This window comes from Coptis chinensis, chromosome 8, assembly GCF_015680905.1.
Source record: "Coptis chinensis isolate HL-2020 chromosome 8, ASM1568090v1, whole genome shotgun sequence".
NCBI classification, from domain to species: Eukaryota; Viridiplantae; Streptophyta; class Magnoliopsida; order Ranunculales; family Ranunculaceae; genus Coptis; species Coptis chinensis.
The window spans coordinates 37,985,442-38,008,244 of NC_141463.1; the positions used below are offsets into that span (position 1 = coordinate 37,985,442).

A 22,803-nucleotide genomic window follows, 5' to 3' on the forward strand; every position below is an offset into this window, starting at 1 on the left:
ATTTGTTTTTGCTAACGTTGAAAATTTTATCTCATTTAATTATGATTTGTGATTTGGTCACAAGTCACAACTCAAAAATACATGTCATTGCGATATATATTTATATTTAGAGTTTTTAAAATCAAGAATCTCATTTCTCCATAATGTTAATTTTTGGTTGATTTATAGTTGGAAAATATATATCATATTATATGGTTATATAAATGTATTTGCAGGAGTGATATTTATTTGGGTAATTTCCCAAGTAGTAACCCATAATATCAATGTGTTCTCAAGTAGTTACCACTCTCCAATTTTGACTTTTCAACCTAACTTTTAACACTTTTGCCCTTCTCCTTATTTTCAACCAATGCCCACGTGGACCTGCAACACTCTCTCTCTACTGTTAGTAATTAATTTAGTAATTTTAACTGATTTGAAGTGATTTGATAGGTGCGTGGATAGATTATATACCACTGATTATCTTAGAGATGAGTAGATGCAAATTAATGGTCACGAACGCATTTGTGGTTTTAAAGCATCGAGATTCGTAAACATAAAGATGGACGGTTTACATTAAACATTGTTCATATTTTTATTATCAAAAAAATATTTTTAAGAAGAGAAATGTAGATATATTAAGATTAAAAACAACAAAAACATGAATTATGGTAAAAAAAATAACAAGATTCTGGTAAAAAATAACAAGATAAAAATCATGAATTAAACTAACCCCTGTATTAAACCATTAAACCATCAACAAAGGATGAACACAAAACAAAATCTACACATCATCCACAAGACATGTTCTGGTTCCACAACTATCAACAACAAAAAGAACAAAATCACCAGAAACCAGGACAAAACATAAACACATAACATAACAACCCTTAATCTTCATCATCATAGTCATCATCATCATCTTCCTCCTCGTTATCCTCATCGGCATCATTGCCATCATCACCATCACCAGAACTGGAACTATCATCTTCCACATGTAATTAGTAGGGCCTTCATCAAAATAAGGATCAAACATCATTTCATCGTCTTCTTTTTCTTCTTCTTCAGTGTAGTCATCACTTGAATAACTATCCCACATTTTGTCGTCCTCATCTCTTGAGTAATAAGTGGTTTCACCGTCTGAACATTTAGGGAATCCAGGAAGAGGCATGTTGATAAAAAATGATAGAGAGAAAAATTTTAATTCGTCGATTGTTGCTAACAGTAAGCATATTAGAATGTGAGAGAGATCAAATTTTAGATGACTATTATCCATTGTTATTTCGAAGTGGTTTTAAAGATAAATGTTTGTGGGAAACGAGGCGTTGTAATTATGTAGGGTGGTTAGTTTTCATTTCACCCTTCTTAATGTACCGTAAATGGTCATCATGACACAGAAAAAATGAAGGGACAGGCAAGACCAATTAATTTAGAAAATGAAGCGAATTTTGACCCTTTGTCAAAGCCCTTTTCGTAGCAATTTGTTGCCATATTAGAGGACATGCAAGTATGCAACTCCAGGGCTTGCAACTCGACTAAATTAACCCATAAATGGACCCTAAATGGATTGAATGAATAATTAATGGGTACCCATAATTAATTATCAATGTACAAGAAAGTTACTGATAGTCCTAAGGCCACAATATAGTTATTAATTGGATAGAGGAATATGAATATAATTATATTGGCGAGAAATTTGTGAATTGACATGTGCCCCCAATTTGTAGAAGACCTTTTATTTATTTATTTTTTCAAATGCCCATGTTTATTTCATGATATTTAGTGGCAAGCATGCTTCGGCATGTTAAAAATCTTCATGTAGAATGTAATCTTTATACTGATTTTTTTTTTTTTTTTTACCTTATTAGAATTAATTATTTAGACAATAAAGTTGCTGATAGTTCTAGGTTTGGAATATGTTTACTCATATGATAGAGGAATCAACATGGACATCAGTATTTTGGCAGGAAATGAAGTTGGGTACCCAATGAAGTTTGACACGTGGAGGGAAATGACCTTGGAATGTGTCATAGTAACCGAAACTTTAAGAAATCAATTGGGAATTAGGGGAAAAAACTGTCCTAGTGAACCTCAATTTGGAAACCCTAATTTTTAGTTTCACTTCAATTTCCATATTATAACCCTCCTTTATGGTTCGAATTATTGGTGGAGAAATGTGGAAGCTTAACCTGACATGTAGAATGTCATTAGATAAAATGCAGAAATTATTTGGTGGATTTAGTAAGGAAGAAAGGGAGGATTTTGAGAATTCCTATTTTCGTTTTTGCAAATCCAAAAAAACATGCACGCAACAACTACACTAGTTTGTGCCATAGTTAGCCATAAAGTTGGTAGACTTTGCTATCGGATTGGTAACAAAGATTTGGTGTTCAAGAAGAGTGATGTTGCATTGATTATGGGTCTTAGTGTAAACTCTATTGCTAACTCATTCTACACCACTGACGTGAAGAACAACACATCAGAATTTTGTGCTAGGTTTTTTAAAGGAAGCACTGTTAGTGAGACAGAAATATTAGATGCTTTAGTGGTGGCGGAATCCAGTGGTAGTGAAGATAAAAATGATATATATGTAGGCTCAATAGGTTGTATGTGCTGCTCCAAGTTGTGCTTCCTGGATCTTCTAGGACTGTAAATGGAAGGTATGTTGATCTTGCAGAGGACCCAGCTGCTTTTGATCAGTTTTCATGGGGCACACCTTGCTTTGAGATGTTGGAATACTGTTTGGATGATATTTACAAAAATGTGTTAGCTGAGAAGGACTCATTTGCAGTTTATGGTTGTGTTATTTGTTTTGATATTTGGGCATACCTTCACATCCCTTCTCTTGGGGCTCGTAGGGGATTGAATGGTAAATTCCCAAGAATACTTGATTAGGTTCAGTTGCCTCCCAAGAATTTACATCTCCAGACCTAGAAGAAGGTCGAGCCTCTTAAGGGTAAGGTTGTTGCCTTTGACACTTTGGATATTAAAGAAGAAGAAATGAATGAAGATGTAATGAAGGTGGCTTTCAACCAACAGGCCACACAAAGCACTGCTTCGGTTTCAGAGGAGATGCTTTAGAGACAGGCACACCTACTGAAAGGCCTTGTAAGCATATCATTGAAACTCTGCATTATTTATTATTTGACATAATAAACTCTGCATTGTTGATTATAAACTCTGCATTGTTAATTATATTCTGCAACTGGATACATCAGCATTGCATTTTTAATTATTTGACATCTGTTGCATTCATAAGAAAGGTTCTTAAACTGAAAATATCAGGAAGTATATATTACAATTATGTTGACTCACAGGATAGGTTCTTAAACTTGATATATCAGAAACTCTATGATAGTTTTATGTTAACTGATAAGATAAGTTTGTAAACTGGATATATCATGAACTCTATGTTAGTGCTCATAAGATAGATAGGACTCATAAGATTGGACTCTATGATACACCAGCAATTATATATTAGTCTATACATATGTTTACTTCAACTAACTTTTGAATACAGGTTAAGGTGGCTTAGAATGACATCAAGTCTAAAATTAGGACAGGTATGGAGACAATACTGCAAGGGGTTTTACAGGGTAGGAAGAAAAGTGGATTGGGTGAACCATCATCATCCCAGGGGGTTGTGAAGGGACCAAGAACAAAGAAAACAAGGGGAAGAAGCTGTGTTTACACCAATATTAAGAATAAGGTTAAAGCAGTTGTGGAAGAAGCTGTGTCTACCCCACCTTCTAAGAGGAAGTCATCATCCCCACCTTCTAAGAGGAAGTCATCATCCTCTAAGAAAGTTACATTTGATCTTTCACATGAGGTTGAAGAAAATAGAAAAAGAGGAGTGAATGTTGTACCCCTCAGTGAAGTTCTTGAGAAAAATACAATACCTGCGGGATTTAAAATGGTAAGGAGGAGGGGTGAAGAAAAATAGAGTATGCAGCAAGTGAGAGTCCAGCCACTAAGGTTAAGTAAAGTAGAGGCTGTAAAGGCTAGCAAAAGGCAAACAATTTTGAAAAGAAGTCAAGTCAGTGAGAAAAGAAAAGACATGGAGGCTAAGAGCAAGGAAGCTAACAAACCAAAAAGAAGAAGAAATTTAATTGGTTTAGGTGAGGAAGAAGAAGATGGAAATGTTGTTCAAGACTATGAAAACGAAGTGACTGAGGGAGAGGGTAGTGAAACTGATCTTGTTGAAGTAGCTGATGTTTTGAGAGATATTAGTAAAGAGTTACCCAAGACTCCTCATGATGACCAGGTGATGGGGGAAGACCATGTACATGGTTTTTTCCAAGAACCTGAACCTGAACGTGAAGGCCCTTATGATAATGATGAGGGTGCTCTAGAGTTTTTTGTTGAGGAGGTTGAAGAAAGGGTTGTAAATACCTACAAATGTCAAGAGAATGTGGTTCAGGAGTCTTTGAGCAATGAAGTGTTGGAAGAGGGTGTGAGAGAGCCTGCTGATGAGAATACGGGGGAGGGATTCAATGAAGTGCTGGAAGAGGGTGTGAAAGAGCCTGTTGATGAGAATGTAGGGGAGGGATTCAATGAAGTGCTGGAAGAGGGTGTGAGAGAGCCTATTGATGAGAATGTGGGGGAAGGATTAAATAACCATATTGTGGTTGGCCAAAGTCCCCTAGTGGAAGACCGTACTATGGATGTTGTTGAGCATGTGCCATTTATTAGTCCCTTGGCCATTACTGCTGGTGATGGTCCCTTGCCTACACCTAATGTTGATGTTCCCTCCAATGATGATGTTGATATTGATGGGGAAGAAGTCCTGAACTCAGAAATGGAGAAGGTCACATTTTCTGCTTTACTTTCTTGCAGTAGTGACATAACTAACTTGCCTGTATTGTCACCCACTACCGCTCAAACCTTTGAGGTAGATAGTCAGCAAGAAACTACCCAAGAGTCTATTCTTGTTATGAAATCTAAAAATGATAATGTGATGTTGGGAGAACGTGATAATGATGTAGATGATGATGATGCTGTGGAGGGGGAAATGGTGTTCCCTGATGTGGTGCGCATACAGAGTCAAATGGCAAGTGAAATGGAAAAGAAAACTAAAGAAACACATGAAAGAAGAAAGAAGAGAAGACAAGGGATGCAAGGTCAGTCATGGGAAGAAAAAATTGGACAAGAATGTGATGAGCTGATCAAGTCTGCTCTGGCCAAAATATTTATCAAGAAAACTACCACCAAAGGTGACCTCCTCGTACTACAATACTATTGGAAGATGTTCACAAGGTTGCAAAGTCCACAAAACTGTTTAGATGTTAGAGTGTTTGGATACAACCAGTCCATCTCAGTGCACAGTTTCCATTCATTGCATGGAAGAGAGTGGGTAGATGGGGAGGTCAGTACACAACTAACATATTATCCTACATTAACCATCAGCAACTTCTGCATAATAATGTTTAAAATTCTATGACTCAGGTGATCACCATATATGTGAAGCTGTTGATCAGGTGGTACATCCAACATTGTAAGGAAAATGACATTCTAGAAGAAAAAACATATACTATCATTGAGGATGTATACTTTTCTGTAAGTTGTATCTCATTGATTGATGGAATTTGTTTTGTATAGTTCACCTTACTGATGAAGTACTTCATGATTTTGTTGATGTAGAAATTCATGAACAGAGAGTATACGAACTTTAAGAAGAAGATGGAAGACCAAACCTTCAGTGGTGCAACTCGATGATGAGAGTAGATAGTGGTGTGTATCATCCACATGAAGTTGTTAAAGAGTACTTAGACCCTTATGAAGGAAGAATTAGAGATCAAGCACACCTATCCAGGGCAATGGGTCTTATCATTCCTCTTCAAGTTGAAGGTAGCCACTGGGTTCTTGAAGTCTACAATTTTGCAAATAGAAAAATCTACAACTATGATTCTCTTGGTCTCAAGAAAGTTTCTAATGAGCAACTTGCTATAGAGACTTGTCTTACTTATGTCATGAGGTGTGCTGATCCATCGTCACCTCATGATTTGGGAGCCCCTTGGGCTCATGAGTTTGTGCCTGTTACTCAACAACCAGATACAAATAGTTGTGGCCTCTTTTGCCTAGCTTATCTAGACTGCCTTCTGAGGGGTGTACCTGAAGAAGTAAACAAAATAGATATGCAACCCCATCGAATGAGGAAGAGGATTGGAATGGATATAATTACTTTTGGGTTGAATCCAGATACTGTTTCAAAAAGCATACAAGAGCAATTGGAGAAGAGTTTGGAGGATGCTAAAGAAGTCGGTACGTGAGCAGGGAAATCACTATGAACACTATGAAACAGTTTGATGGATGCTACTTATTCTATTTTGTGTTTAGTGAAACAGATAACTTCTTCTATTTTGTGTTTAGTTGTCTAATTTTAGTATGGTAACATCATTTTGTGGTGTCGTTAATATCATCAGCTACGAATTTGTGATGGATTCATTGCTTCATGCTTTCATGGAGTGATGAGTTAAGTTTTTAGTGAAGCATTTTTATGGAATTTGTTGCTGATAGTTCCTGCAATGCAATATGGTTATTGGAATATTTTGTTTCATCAACATTTGTGTATAGTTTAGGCGGGAAATGTTTTGGGCGGGAATAGTTTGGCGTCAACACCACTTGGGTGGGAAAATGGTGTGTTTTTCCTTTATAAGTACAAACTGGGGTTGCCTTTCTTGGTCCATCCCATTTCTCTTTCTCTTGTTTTTCTCGTTCGAAATGGGTAGGGTTGAGGATTCTACCAAGAATAATACAAATGTTGGTTCATCATCAACCAACTATGGCAAATGTTTTGAGTGTGGGGAAACTGGGCACGGGAAGATCAACTGTCCATGGGCAACTACGCACTGTCCACTATGCTCAAGTACGAATATGAGGTATGGTGTAAGTACAAAGCCACATAGCCTGGGAAGAAGGTTTCTCTCATGTAGGGCCGATCTATGCAAGAGTTTTAAATGGATAAATCTAGAAGGTGAAGGGACACATAAGGCTAAAGCACCTGCTAGTGAAGCAAAGGTGACAAAGGAAACCCAGTTGCAAATCACCATTGATGGTCATATTAAAATGAAAATAGAGGGCAGTGTTGATGATGTTAGCTAACTTGTAAAGAAACTATCCATTAGAGACTGACCGTGTTACTGTTATAGTTAATGATATTAATATTACAAGAAAGTGTCCGTTCATTATAAACCAAATTAATTATGAAACCAACATTGCCAACCAAAACTATCCAAAATATCAACTCCGAAGTAAAGCCACAGGTAACAATTTAAAATTGACATATATGCAACTGCAAGTGCCAATTTCAAACAAACAAACCAAAGCTGCCACTATTGGTGATTGGTTAAAAGGAAGATCATATGTACTTTTCATATTCAAAATATGGTGGAATCCCAGTTGAAAAATCAATCCACTCAGCATCATCACTGCCAACCGTACAAGTTGCCTTATTGTGTCCAAGACCACCACAACGCTGCATTACACCTTCTTCAGGGATGGGACTCCTCTCCTTTAGAGCACTTTCTCTTTTTCTGTGGCCTTCCGGGCATCACCTTATCAACGGGTGGACGGACGATGATGCCATCATAAACCCAAACCCACTGTTATTTTCCTCTTAATGGTGTCCAGGCCAGTTCTCTCTATATGTATCCATCATCGTTTCTTTTGTGTACTAATGCAAGCAAAAGTCATATGCACATAGCTTACCGTCATCGATTGCCTTCATAGCATGGCTACAAGGAAGACCAACCTACTGAAAGAAACCGCACGTGCAAGTCCTCTCCAAAAGGTCTACGGTGTCAGTACAGTAATGATTGCACAGAGTAAACGTGCTCACTTGCCTTTGTTGCTGTGAAACGTCTACTCGTATATCTCGACGAGATGAGCACTTCCTCAGCTGATTTGGTCAGTTTTGTTTTCAGCTTTGACGCTATCACCCGGTAGTCATAAAAATATTTCATTATGTTCAACCTGATATCATTGACAAGAGATGTCACTGGCATAGCTCTCTCTGGAAGTATCATCTTGTTCCAGCTCTCTATGTGATTTGTGTAACAAATGTCATACCTTCTCATTGGAGTAAAAGCACAACACCACGACTCTTTCGGAATCTTTACAATCTTTGCATAACCTTTTTGTCGTCGGCAAGACAAGAATTTGGCTCATAAATCTTACAAATTCTGACTGTTCATAAGTTTCAGCAGCTCTCTTCACCTTCCCTTTTGTCTCTTGCTTAGTCATACAGTTTGAAATGTGTTGTGCACAAAAGCAATGGACCGCATTAGGAAGTATTTTAGGCACGGCTTGAAGAATGCTTACATGCCTATCAGAGAGAAGAACAAAGTTTTGCTCTGTCCCAACAACAAGGTCTCTTAACTTTTCTAGAAACCAATCCCAGTGGTCATTATTTTCCTTTAGGACTATGGCAAATGCAATTGGAAACATGTGGCTATCGCCATCATCCGCGATAGCAGTTAGTATGACTGACTTGTACCTACCTGTCATAAAAGTGCCATCAATCATAATCAATGGACAAAGACATCTTTTGTAAGCTCGGACAGTGATGTCGTAGCTCACAAACAAACGTTCAAACTTGTGCTCAGGGGCCGATGACGTTTGCAGCTCGGTGAAACAATCTAAATCCACTCTTTTAAGTTCTTTACAATAATTTGGCAACATTTGGTACGACTGACTAAAGCTTCCCCTTATCTGCAAGCAAAAAAGCCAAACAAACATAGGTTAGTTGTTACTACTGTTGAGTTCATCAGTTGCTGATATAGCTAAGGCAATTACCTTCTGCATTGCAATTTCTTTTGCTTTTCAAGCAACTTTATACGACACATTTGTCTGGTGTGTGCCCTTAACCTCCAACTGCAACTGCTTCGGAGCCATATTAATATTGTCCCTAAGTTTCGATTTCACAACTTCTGAAACCCATTTTGCATCAGCTTGTTTATTAGTTGCAATTGCTTTATCTTGTGAACAAGTATGTGCTTCTCTGAAGGTTATAATAACCCATATATCAGAACCAGTGGTCGGCTTTGCAAACAAATGAAATGTGCAACCAGGAGACTTACACTTCATATAAATCCTCTCATGAGAAGTGCTTGCACGACGCAAATCAAACATGTTTGCTATTACATATGACTTCATGTCTTTTACAAGATCATCCCGAGTAGGATAGTATTGTCCTACTTTAGGAGGAACAAACTTCAGGGTCACATGAGGAGGAGTTATATCCACTTTAGCTGGTGTTTCTGGACTATGGGGAGAGCGAAGAGGATCATATCTTTGATGTAACTCTTCTGAATTGAGATCTTCCGCACTAAATAGTGTAGCATCAACCATTCCATCTATTTCAATATCAGGTTCACTTTGGCCTTCCTCATCATTAACAGTCATAGGCGTGTCTCCCCAAAAAAACTCTTGACTACGGTTAGGAGTCGACCATACATCACAATCATTATCCAATAAGTGAACTTCATTATCATCATCTTGATTACCACCATTTACTACTCTAACTTCATCATCATCATCATCTTGATTACCACCATTTACAACTCTAACTTCATCATCATCAACTCCATCCTTTACTTGTACTACTACTTCTTCTTCAAAATTAACTTCATGTAGTATTTCAACTTCATCATCATCACCTTCATTATTGTCAATATTTTGATTCATGGAAATTCTATATTCCTCAGGGACGTCCTCTGTATCACCATTTGGATTTTGGGAATCAAAGTCATCATAATCAGGTTGATCAAGATCTGGTACACCATCTTTCTCATCACCATCATTGACCGTCCATGTATTATATTAGTAATTAGCTCCCCACTATCAGCAACTGGAACTATATGTTACCTTGCAAGGTTATAGTGTGTACCTTCCACAAATGGAGAAGGCGGTGTGACCATTTCTCTTATCTGTAGTGAAGGTTCAGGTGTAACTTCAGAGGAAACACCCTCTGGCCAAATATCTATATTTCAATGAACACTCAGTAAGTTCCACACCACTATTAGCGACAAACAAGCTATCATCTATCAACATATCCCATTGATATCGAAGACTCACCTGTCATCACCTTTTCAAACGTTGACAAGCTGTGAGGTTGAATGTGTTCTTCGACGTTGTGAATCTCTACATCTTCCCATTGATGAGTCCCCACTCTCCCACTCCAGGGTTGGTCAAGGGGACTTTCTGGAAAACCAAAGATTCATAACTATCAAGAAATAAAGCATGTACCCACCCTCACTAATAATGACCTAACCAAATGGAACTGCATTACTTACCAATTGCTTCGTCGACAAGTTTAAATTGGTTGATAGGATGCTTCTGACGAGCTAGCTCCTTCTGTTTCAAAAAAGAGTGTTTGACAGGAGAAACACTGCTTGGAATCGCGTCTTTCTGTTTTAAAAAAAAGTGTTTGACAGGAGAAACACTGCTTGGAATCGCGTATTTCTTAAACAACTCAGTAGCAACTTCTTTCTTCTTAACACTAGGCTGTCCATTGCTTACCACTTCTACTTCGTTGATAACCCAAACCGTCATTGTTTTTCTTGGAGACTTTCTTTGTTTCATAATCATGTTCAAATAATCTGTTTCTTCATCAATTTAACACGAGGACTTCTTCATCAAGTATCTTATAGAAAAAGTAGATCTCTTTCTCGACGACACACCTTCCACGATACTCATGAATCCTTCAAATGAAATACCCCCATCACAAACTCTCAATTTCACCTTGCCACCAACATGCTTCATCCGGCCATACTTGTCCGCTTTCATCTCCCCATTGTAATGAATAAGAACATCAAAAGAAGTACCTAACCAGTAAGTATAATAAAAACAACCAAAAAGCGATGGTTACAAAGAAGTACCTAACCATAAACTATAAAAACTGAAAAGTAAATTCAAATATTTAAGCACAAAACCATTTAAACTAACACTTTTAGGACATTTATGACAAAATCCATCTTAAATGCCTTAATATTAAACCCAACATTAAATATAGAATCAACATGGAAACCATCAACATTCTACCACAACTATATAATCAACTGAATCAACATGCATTGATGCATGGAGACGTCATAGTTGTCTTCAAAACCCTCTTCCTTGAAAGATGAAACATCAAATAAACAAAACACTAAACTACGTGGAAAATAAAACCGTAGACCCAAGGCCCTAGATAGCTTAAAAAACAACAAACTATACCTTTATCATGTGAATGTGTAATGTTTTCCATGTCAAACCTTAACAAATACAAAAAGCAGAGGGACAATGACGAGGAAGAAGAAGAAACAACTAAGAAAAAAACAAAAACTTTGAGCTTTTGTCCTTATTTTTTGAGGTTGGCTCAAAATACGAGGTAAAAGTTGTAAAGGTACTGACAACAAAAATCACTAAACAGTTGCTGATAGTTTATTAGTCAGTTGCTTCTTCATTATAGCAACCACAGATACTACAACATGTTTTGATTAACATGTTTTCTTGATTAAGATCCAACGGTTGTCCATCACCGCAAAATCAAACTCATCAGGTACAATATAACAAAGTTATGCACAGTAGGTAAAGAGGGGAGAGAGAGTGTTGTGTTGTCCACGTGGGCATTGATTGAAAATAAAGAGAAGGGCAAAAGTGTCAAAAGTTAGGTTGAAAAGTCAAAATTGGAGAGTAGTTACTATTTGGGAACACATTGACATTATGGGTTGCTACTTGAGAAATTACCCTATTTGTTTTGTGGTTCGTTTGTGAAAATGCAAATAAACTAATTATCTGGCATTCTGGCTTTTTCGATATTCGAGTTTGATTATATACTTCTAGAGTTTAAGGCTTTAAGCTATGGTGATAGTTAACTTTGAGTTTTGGGCCTCAAGGTAGAACCCGGTTAGAGAATGGTTGATTGGTTAGAAAATTCTATCTTCTAACTCGATCCAACTCACAGGCTTTTTTGAGCTGCATATGACATTCAGCTATTAGGAATATATACAAACAGGAACATGGAATAATGCCAAGCATTGCGGATATCAGAAGCTACTTTTATGTTTAAGCTCATAGCATGAACCAAGTTGGACAATCTCCATTCCTCAACTCAGACAAGTAGATTGCAGTAAAAAAGAAAATAAGTGAGATAACCTTCTTTTGTAGACATCAATTTACACATTTTGAGCTCAGAAATATGGGATGATGAAAAGGTGCAATTCCGTTGGTATCAATTTGATTTCACCAGGACGTTTTGTCCATGACGTCGACTTCACCATTTTAATTGTTAATGCCAAAACAGGGGTAGTTCTGGCTATTATTGACAGCCACTCAACCTGGCCCAATCTATAAACTGCATACCACCATATATGTTGTTTGCAAACCGGATACCAACAGTAAATGCCAGTGCAATGGGTGGAACCTGCTTTGTCAGTGCTGATGTTTCCATAACACGCTCAAGTCCATTTATAATCTGGTAGCGGGTGTTAGAAGAAACAGCTAGAAATACACCTACGAGTAGAATCGAAAACCCATTAATTGTAGTAAAGAATTAGTCGAACTTTTAATTAAATCCACCACAAACTGCTACTTGTTGGTAACAATATTTCGTTTTTCATACTATGTGAGCAATAACATAATACACATAATTCCGCATTGACAGCAACAAGTAAACCACATAAAAGGAAATTCAGCTGAACTCCAGTAGCATGTCTAAAACTCCATGACTTAAAAGCTATCTCATCACTTAAAAGCTAAACAATTCCAGAAAGCATATATAAGATGCATAGAACAAAATGCCACTAAGTGATGTGAGAACCTGTATCTAAATGACATATTCACGAAGGCTCTACGAATTTCCGATGCCATACAGAACTACATATCTTAACCAATGAAAACTGAAAGCGTAGATCAATTTAATCCGGATCTAAATGCAGAAGCCCCAGGTATATAGTGATTTCTAGAACATTTTCTGAACCATTTCAAATTTCTTTCCTGTCTCATACTCTCATTTAATGCCATGGACTTCATTTGAGTTAGGCGATCTCTATACATAAGATCGTTAGTCTCAACAAACTAACAAAGATATGAAGAGGTTATAAATATATATCCCAAACCATACAGAACAACGGGGATGATCTTAACCATTCTAAATCAAAACTATAGATCATTTGTCTGGATCTAGCTGCATGATCCCTACTCATGAAGTGATTTCTCAGTTACCAAAAAAACATAAAATAAATTATAACAAAAAAAAAAGGTAGTATGAAGGGATTTCTTAAAAATCTTCTGGGCCACTTGAGATTTGTTTCCGGTGTCAAATACAGCCAATGAATTGAACTAAGCAGGTATCAATTCAAATGAGTTCCATTATTTCCAAAGATGATCTGTACCAGAGCACCTACTAACAAAAATATTAGGAGGTTGTACAGATGGATCAAGACATCTTTCTATCTCAGTTGTGACTTCTTTTTTATTTTGTTTATTTTGGCAATTGGGTATCCTGATAAAAAATATAACTATCTATTGTTTTGAATTACTTCCTATCAAAGAGTACAATATAGAAGTTCATATGCTACCACAAATGACATGACATTAGGGAGATCCCACCAGTTTACACCAAAAATGATTACACATAAATCCATCCACAGTTGCATATACTTGCTTCCACAGTTGATATGCAGCCTTTCCAATTTCACATAATCAGCCTATACTTTTGATAACATCTGCCCTATTAAAGATAAAGGTCATGAGAGTCAGAGTTCCTTGTTGTGGAAGTCAATACAAAACCAAATGCATACCTTAATAGCTTTAATATGTTCCTCCAAGGAAGGTGATTGATCCCTGAATATACAGTCGTTTCGCAGCTTCCAAGTAAGCCAACACACTGCATATGGAAATACCTTCCACACCAGCTTCCATAACAATTAATGAGGTAGAGACTATTCTTTGGAGATATCTTGCATTGTGTTGGCGGCTGAACAAATTGGTAGCACAGATGCAACATCTACAGTGAGAGTGTTCCACATTAGAATAATGAAATCACATATTGCTAATAGATGGATGATTGTTTCTGCACCTTGGCAACATAAAACGCATCTATTAGGAACATTCCACCCTCTGATTTGCAAGATATCCACAGTAAGTGTCCTCTCCAAAAATTCACACCTTGAAAAAAATTGGACTCTAGATGGAATTGGAGCTTTCCATACAATCTGGTATGGGAAAACTGTTTGTATTTAATTTGCCCATATGATTTCCCTCCACTAATCTTCCATGATATGATATAACTGAGAAAACACCACCCTTATTCCACTTCCATTGCCACTGGTCTTCACTCTCCACTTTTTGATATTGTTCAAGAGTGCCTAATAATCGCCTAAAAATGTCCACCTCCCAGTCGTTGATGCTAGCCATTGTGTGGAGGTTCCAAGCTACTGTGTAATCTCGACTGCATAAGAATTCACTGGCCTTGCCATGTTTGTAGCGAGACAACCTATAAATATTTGGAAATCTACTCATAAGTGTAAATTCCCACACCATACATAGTGCCAAAAACAGGTTCTGTTGCAGTCTCCAACACTACAGATAATCCCCTCCTTGAAGGTGGGGATATTATTCAATATTCCCTCCCGTAGACTACACCCATGTGAGTTTGTTTAATTCTTTAGGCCACCAGCCTCTATTAATTTTCCATATTTACCAATATTTACCACACCCTCCATAATGAATTAGTTTCAGTTTCAACCTCCATAACCATTTCCCCAGTCACGCTTGGCTCATTTCTCTGAAGTGGTGAAAACCCAATCTCTCCCCAAACACTCCTTGATTGGAGAACACACTTTGTCCCATGCCAAAAGATGATACTTTTGTTTTTCCTCGCACAAGCCCAACAGAAAATCTATTACAATTTTTTACAATCTGTTTGCAACACTTACAGGGATAAGGAGAGGCGTGTAATAAATGAGGAGGTTGGCAAAATGGCAAGGGTCAAGGTTAATCTTCCACCTTTCGAGAGGAGCTTACGCTTCCACCCACTAAGTTTTTTTCGAAAGAGATCTAAATTCAGATCCCAAAAACTCTTGGTTTTTTAAATTTTGTTCCAACAGGATGCCCCAAATAATAACAAGGAAGGTGCCCAACGCTACATCCCAACACACTCCGGGCTCTTCATGTTATCCACCACCTCTCCTATGTCCATGATCGAAGTTTTGTATAGATTGGCTCGAAGAGAAGGAGAATGGTTTTAATCATCATGAAGCTTCTGTGAGAAACATGTATCATCTGCAAATTGGAGGATGGTCACTTGAGGACCAACACTACTAACTTAAAATCCTCCCAATAGTCCTATCCACCATCTTTGAAAGTGCTTCCATAATCCATAACCACAAATCCATCTTTGAAAGTGCTTCTCAATCCTTTTTGACTTTTAAAGAAACATGTTGGTGAATGGTGATCCATCAATCATTAACGAGAAATGAGCCATTGAGATACAATGGATACAGTTCCTCGACTTCTCACCAAACCCCATTCTCCCGCCCATGTAGTCTTGTGTAGTCTTGTAAATCCCAATTTACGTTGTCTTACGCCTTCGCTACGTCAACTTTGCACAGCAATCCAGGAACACCAGACCTGATTGTCAAGAATCTGATGCCCACATATGAAAGCTCCGTAAAATCGAGAAATGAGACTTGGTAGCATCACTTCAATCCTTGACACAAAAGCCTTCGAGATTATCTAATGTATTCCACCGATGAGGCTGATAGGCCTATAGTCGCCTAGAGAGAGCAATCCTTCTTTTTTCGGGATAAGCAAAACATAGATCGTATTTTTCATCAAATCTAAGAAGCCGGTCTCTCAAATTTCGTGAATGAAATTTAATATATCTTGTCAAAAAAGGACCAGCATCTCTTATAGACTTCCATCAGGAGTCCATGCGGGCATGGCACCTTGTCGCTCCCCAATTCCTTTAAGGCCGTCGCCACCCCATCCTCTTCAATCTTCTCTCACTTTGGTCACCAGTTCAAGTGTAAAAATCCCTTCATGTGGGTCTCATCTGCCTTACATCAGTGAAGTGAAGAAGTCCGCCATGTGCTCTCTGATCTTCGTTTTATCTTTCGCCACTTCTCCATCAATGAGCAACTAGTTGGTGCTGTTTACTCGATGTTTTTTCGACAAGTATTCTCATCCTCTAGCTTGAGAAGTTTTCCCCTGCAGTTTTCCTCCATCTTATGTCTTCCATTTTAGGGAGCTGCTGGAAATCAGTTTTAAGATAAGTTCTTTCAACCAACTCGTCATCACTTGGTTACATTTCTCCTCATTCTTATCTAACAAATCATTGGCTGCCACCTTTTCTTCTATCTTTTTGTCCACCTCCCAAAGAGCTCTACATTCCACTGTTTGAGTTTAGGCTTAAGTTCTTCTACCTTCCTCCACGATCCACAGCTCAGAGTTCCACTAAAAGACAATGACTATCACTACTCTTCCATTTTAGCCCTTTGAGGCAATAATGTGAACTCCTCGAGCCAAATTAACAAGAAAAGAAAGAGGCCTGGTCTCCCTCTCCACCTCACCACACTCCAACACAATGGCTCGATGACCGGAGGTGTATTTTGGTAGGGAGACCTCCTTCGCATTCCAAAAAAGTTCATCCCATTCGGTTGAGATTAGAAGTCGGTCTAGCCTAGACAGAGCGGCTGTTCGACAGAGTGTACATGGACCCATTTAGCAGCACATCAATAAGCTCATATCTATCAACAAACTCAGCAAAATCTCTCAAGCTGCGTGAGATTATGTTTCAACCCCTTCTCTTGTTCCCAAATCTGACCATATTAAAGTCTCCCCTGGCGCACCATGGAAGACCGAAGTCAAAACTTAGTTTAGTAAATGGTTACATTCTTCTGATTTTAAACTCAGAACTTCAGCGTTTACCACGCTTTAATGGCCTAATGTAATGGTAATGGTGTCATGATTAAATCTGTTGAACGACTTAACTCTACTAAATGATGAACCTAAAGCAAAGAATGCAAATGGTTTCCACCTTCACTTGACACTATTAAGCAATGAACAGTGAGTTCGTGACAATGAAGCAAAGAGCAACCCTGGCCCTTGAGGTTTCGGTGCTGTACTGCTGGGTACAGAAATAGAGATGGTGATGTTCTTGGCGCCTTGAGTAAAGGGTTGGGATGCACTCCCAGTTTGATGGCTGAATGTTAAGAAATAGTTGAAGGGTCAGAATTACCAGTCTGAATTAGTTTGTGGATTGAGTCAGACTACTGTAACGTTCATGTCTTCAGCTCCAAAATAGTACCTTGAATAATTAGCAGTATAGTAATTTACATATGAAGTTTTCCTTATTCTTCAACACTGTATTATCTTCATCACTGTACTTTTACCCCAACTAGGTGAGAGGTGAATTGCACAGATGTCATAATAGCTGACCATGGAGCTAGACTTCCTGATATCAATTTAGAGACTTTTGTTGGTAGGCCTCCAATACTGTATAAAGTGGAGGACCCATGGATCTTATTCTATGTAACATCAACACACCACATTTCAAAAATAATCCATGTCAGACACATATCCAAATGTTGTATGTGATATACCTCCATTTTTTATAATTCGCCGTGTCAGACACTTCGTATCCGTGTCGCATACAGACCCACATGTCCGTGTCAATGTAACTTGGATCTTATTTTAGTGTGTGTTTGTTAAATTTTAACTCATGGAAAGGACAGAATAAAATGTCCACTATGGAATGGAATGGAAATGTAATTTTAAATGGATCTTATTTAGAAATTTGAAAAATGTTTGTTTCCTTAGAATAATTTGTGGTGTTTTTACAACCATGTTAGGTACATCAAACCTTTTCCATTTGTTTCCATATGGAAAACACTACTTTTTATTACTTATTTTCCTTTCCGTTAATATTTTCTTTTTTTCTTACCTATGTGTTTTTACAACCATGAGTGAAATAATTTTACATTTATCATTTATCTTCAAACTTTTAGATACAGGCATGTTTTTTCTTCTGATACTTTAGTAATTTCAATCCTTGTTTTCCAAACCACTTTAAATTCTCGGTACTTACGAAGGTTAGGGATGTCATTACAGATGAGTAGAAGATACTATTTGCTAAAATCCTATACTATTATACACTAAACAGCTAATCAAGTTCCAGCTACAGCCTATGCTTTCAATGCACCTCTACCTGCCTAGGCTCTAGGCTCATCCCTAGTGCCTCACACCCAAAGCCACTAGGCTTGCGCCAAGAGGGGCCTACTGTCTCCTAGGGGCACCTAGCGCCTAGGCTCACCCCCAAAGCCTGCCCCTTTAACTGCATAGGCTACAACTGAGTCTATATGCAAAGATTTGATAGAAGTATAGAACATGATATCGAGCTTGTTACAAATATCTAAGCATCTTACTGTAGTAAGTGAACTTAAACATACCCCAAAGAGCTGCACTTTTCACAAGAGGTGGTACAGGTATATCTTCATCTGATTTATTCACGTTTCTGACACAGTAAAAAAAGACACAGTGAGGACTTCAAGAAAGCAAATCAGATATATGCTATGGCATGCAACAGTAAATGCCAAATGCAACAAGTGGAACTAAAATACCTGTATGGATGGGTAGTGTAAATATATTTATGTACACATATAAGCTTGAGCAAGCTACTTTAGTTTGATCTCATTTATAAAGATCTAGAGAAACTAAAATATAAAGTTCCTTTTAACTTATTTTTATCTCACTGTTTCTCTTACTAGTGTTACATTTTTTTTTCATCACTGTTTTGAAAGTAAAAGTCTTTAAAAACAAGAACAGATCTTAGGAGCAAAAATTGACATTCAAGTTCCAAAGCCTATACAAATTATGAAATTCATCAAATAGGACAACATAGTTATCCGACTCTTCCACAAAACCAACAAGCAAAACACTTATTGATCCATCTTGATGCCAGCCAAATTACGTTGGCTTATACACTAGAGGATGGTTTCTAGTTACTTTGGAATCCTTTTTTGTTTTTACCGAGACTCTCTTTTGATTAAAATGTGTTTATCCAAAGAAAACTAGAAGTGAAACAGGAAGGCATGAGTGAGGCCTCACATCAATCAAAAACCAAAATTGTACTATGCGACAAAGTCCTTGTTCACCCAATAGACAAACCCACTGAAGAAGCACCTCCAAAAACGAAAGATCACAATAGGCATGACACCAATCACAGAAAGTTTCACTTACAGGTTTTAATTTAAGAATCCAAAGTCATTTTAAAAGAATGGTTAACCTTTTCACGAGTGGAGGGGTCGAGGGTAAGAGAAACTAAAAAATAATATAATATAAAAATATTCAGATTCACACCTACTAAACAAGACCTCCATCTGACAATTATTAAATGGTGTTATGTTTGAAGAGAACTATACCGTTTAGCAGTCATTATCATGTTTGCGATGCCTTGACCAATAAGACCGCAACTGAACCCAACTGATCCGTATAATATACCCTGTGTCCAGATGCAAACACAGTAAGTAATAATGAAAATGGGCAAGACAGTGCTTTCAGTAGAACCAATTTCCAATATGGAGAGACTTCTGAATTTAGACACTTATATCATAAAGCTTCTAGTGTAGAGTCACATTTACATATATATTCATATACCCTAAACCTAAAAGTAACTACACCATACCTTATAAAAGTATGTCGCGATTCTTTGCTGTGAAGAAAACCTACATCCTGGCCTCTCAGCTTCAAACACGCTGCATATGGAGAACATTGAAGCATGTGTAAACACTTAAGATCTTTTATTTTCTTATGTTGACAACTATAACAACAAGTAGAATATGCCAAAGGTCATGAAACGAGATGCACAAAAAACTAAGGTATACTATTACATCCACAAAAACCTAAACCATCCTTCAAAAGATTCCCTATAAAGAGGACAATGGACTGGGTCACTTGTGGTGTAAGCTACTTCATACATAAAACCAAATATTAAGTAAAGTTTAAGTCATTTGGGGCAAGAATAATTAACAAATTAACTAACAAGAGTCTGAATCATTAACCTGCTAGGCAGAGCTAAGGAAGCTCGCTGCATGGACCCAAGGAAACCTTTCGATATTGATGGCTGCCCAAACCGAACATATGGTGCTAATAAACCAACTAAAGCAATATCAACAACCACCCCTACCAAAAGATCTGCAGCATATAACTCAAACTCCGCCCAAAAATCCTTCCCCCTCTTTTGAACTTCCGCAAATGTTGCACAACAAGAATCAATAACTACCTGTATATAACATCCTTAAATCACTCCAACTATCATACATTCTTAAGAAAACACATAACCAGATCACAAGAAACTATCTACACACCTCAGTTCCAACTTTAAATAGGAAATTCGGGTCAGCAAGCATACGATCACGAAGCATAGAACAAGACCTCATCATAACACCCAATGGCCAAACTGTTCCCTATACAACATAAACAAACAAATAAAAACACACCCAAAACCAAATATCTTCATATAAATAAATTTATACATACCTGCAAATCCAAGTATCTCTCAAGAATAACTTTACGTATCCCGACACTTTTGGCAGCCTCTAACATATCATCAGGAAGTGTAGCACCCCTAGCACGTGTCTCTTTCATCACATCCTCATATTTCATAACTGGACCAAACTCTTCTTCTTCTTTACTTTCACCCTCCTCCTCATCATCATCATTATTCCCACCACCACCTCCCCCAGGGGGAAATTTACCATTATTACCCTCCCCAACCCCTCCACCAATGTCAGCTAGTGGAGGCTCTAAGTCTTTACGTAAAATGGAAACAGCTGGAAAATCAGTTGACATGCATTTGATATTTATGTCAAAAATTTTAAACGTGTTGGAAAAGTGTAGTGAGTTGGTTTGGAATATGGAATTATGAATATTGTTTGATGGGTTATTGGTAATTATATTATTATTATTATTATTAATATGTGTTGATATGGAAAAGTTTAATGAGGAAATCGTCATTTTGAGAGAGAGTGAGGATTGAGGAGTGGACTCGTTTTTTTTTTTGTTTTTCTTCTCTCTTCAGTTCACAAGTACGCACAAGAGAGTCAGGGTTCAGTTTGAGTGTTTCAGTTTTTTCGGTCGAAATATCGACATCTTATTACGGGCAACTTCGACAAAACTGTTGATATACTGTGGTATTTTCGAAATATTGACGAGATGGGTATCGCTGTAAGAGAAGAAGAGAGTGGTGATGAGCTGATGACTGAACTGTTGTATGCAGATAAAAGAAAACAATAGAAGACAAGGACAGAATAACTAGTAATAACCAAGGCGCGGATTAGGCTGTCCTTAAGGAAAGATTTCGCCCCTTCCAATGGTGCAGAAAGGCAACAAGGCGTCTTCCTCATTGAGGATTCAATGGTTAAACGATGGCGACTTTGCACTAGAACGACTACCCTCTAGAATAAACAATATAACTCTCTCGGCGGCCGACGGAAGAAGAGAAGAGAATAGGTGTGAATCTCGTTTTTACGAAAAGTGGGATGTAGGTCGATAGAGTATTCACGATTTCGGTTTTCTCTTGAATTGGATTATTTGGTTCTATAGTGTGGCGACAGAAGATGCACGACTTGTCTCGGTCGATATAGAGGCAAAGAAGCAAAGACACAAGTTTAGGCAATTGATAATCCACTACCCACTAGAAAGCCCCAGCCCAAGCCCGAGCGCGACGCGACGCGACTCGGCTCGGTTCGGTGCGGGGCGGGCGCGCGCGTGTGTGGCTTTGGGTGAGTCCTCCCTCCTAACACAAAAGCCTTTGTACCCTAAGGGCACGCCCTTATGTTAGAGGTTCACCTCAAATACCTCACTTGCTAGTGGTGGTTCATCAATGTGGGACTAAACAACACACAAGTATTTGAAATACACATGAAGATTCCAACAATCCCCCACTATTTCAAAATACTTATAGTCCCCCACTATTTTGGAATAGGATATTACAAAAGAAATGGGTTAACAAAATGCCGAGAGAATCGAAAAAAACAATGCATAAGATATCGGTGTTTTTAGGGCTTGAACCGATCATAGGGTAACATGTCTTATAATATGTGAAAGTGGTGGATTAAAAATCTTTGAACCAACATTCCCTTGTAGTAAAATAGAGGACATGCACCCACATTGCTCCTTCATTATATATTCTCGGTGGCGATTGTTTTGCTTTTTGGCCTCATACGCGCTGTGTTATGTGAATGCTCTAGAGTATTTGCCTGAATACTCATAAGAACCGACCCAGTTCTACATTCACGTAGGTGGATATCCATCAAGTGTACATAGCAGTTAAAATACACTATCTCATAAAAATAATGGACTATGGATTCCATTAAGAGTAAAATAACTCATCCTTTTTCTCATTGTTATTCAAGTTATACAAAGTATACAATAATGCTATCTAGTCATAGGGTGGGACATCTCAAAGAAAGACAATAGCATACCAGAGTTTAATGAGGTGACTTGTTTTTCCCTTTGAACCTACTTCATGGGATCTCCAATCACATAGGTGGGGTTGTCGATGTCGCCTCTATCTAAGGCAATAGTCTCATCCCCTCGATCGTATCAACCACTTGTCTCTGTTAAGTGGTTTTGTCGGAGGATCGGCCAAATTTAACTCGACCTCACATAATCTAGAGCCACAACTCAGATTCCAAAGAAATGCTTTATAGATCTGTAGTCTCGCATTTAATATGCCCGCTTTTCCCATTATACAATTTGCTTTTTGCCTTTGCTATCGGCTGGACAAATACAAATACAAGATGCGGTGGAGGCGGTTTTGTACCAATAGGAAGATCGCCA

General features: G+C 37.9%; 1 protein-coding gene across 2 annotated transcripts; it reads right to left on the reverse strand.

Annotated features, from left to right (window-relative positions):
* Positions 1-11,979: 11,979 nt before the first annotated feature.
* Positions 11,980-21,080, reverse strand: LOC147481393 (protein RETICULATA, chloroplastic-like). Of its 2 annotated transcripts, XR_015205626.1 has the most exons (8): positions 20,500-21,080; positions 20,328-20,426; positions 20,022-20,242; positions 19,646-19,715; positions 19,383-19,462; positions 18,411-18,475; positions 13,761-13,966; positions 13,533-13,685 (listed from the first exon to the last, which is right to left on the reverse strand). XR_015205626.1 is itself a non-coding variant. In XM_086579922.1 (7 exons), the coding sequence occupies exons 1-7, from the start codon at positions 20,974-20,976 to the stop codon at positions 12,278-12,280; spliced, it is 1,206 nt and encodes a 401-aa protein (XP_086436048.1). In that variant the 5' UTR covers positions 20,977-21,080; the 3' UTR covers positions 11,980-12,277. The 2 variants fall into 2 exon arrangements, 1 of the variants encoding a protein (XP_086436048.1); XM_086579922.1 differs by lacking the exons at positions 13,533-13,685; positions 13,761-13,966 and adding an exon at positions 11,980-12,471.
* Between the last annotated feature and the right edge of the window lie 1,723 nt (positions 21,081-22,803).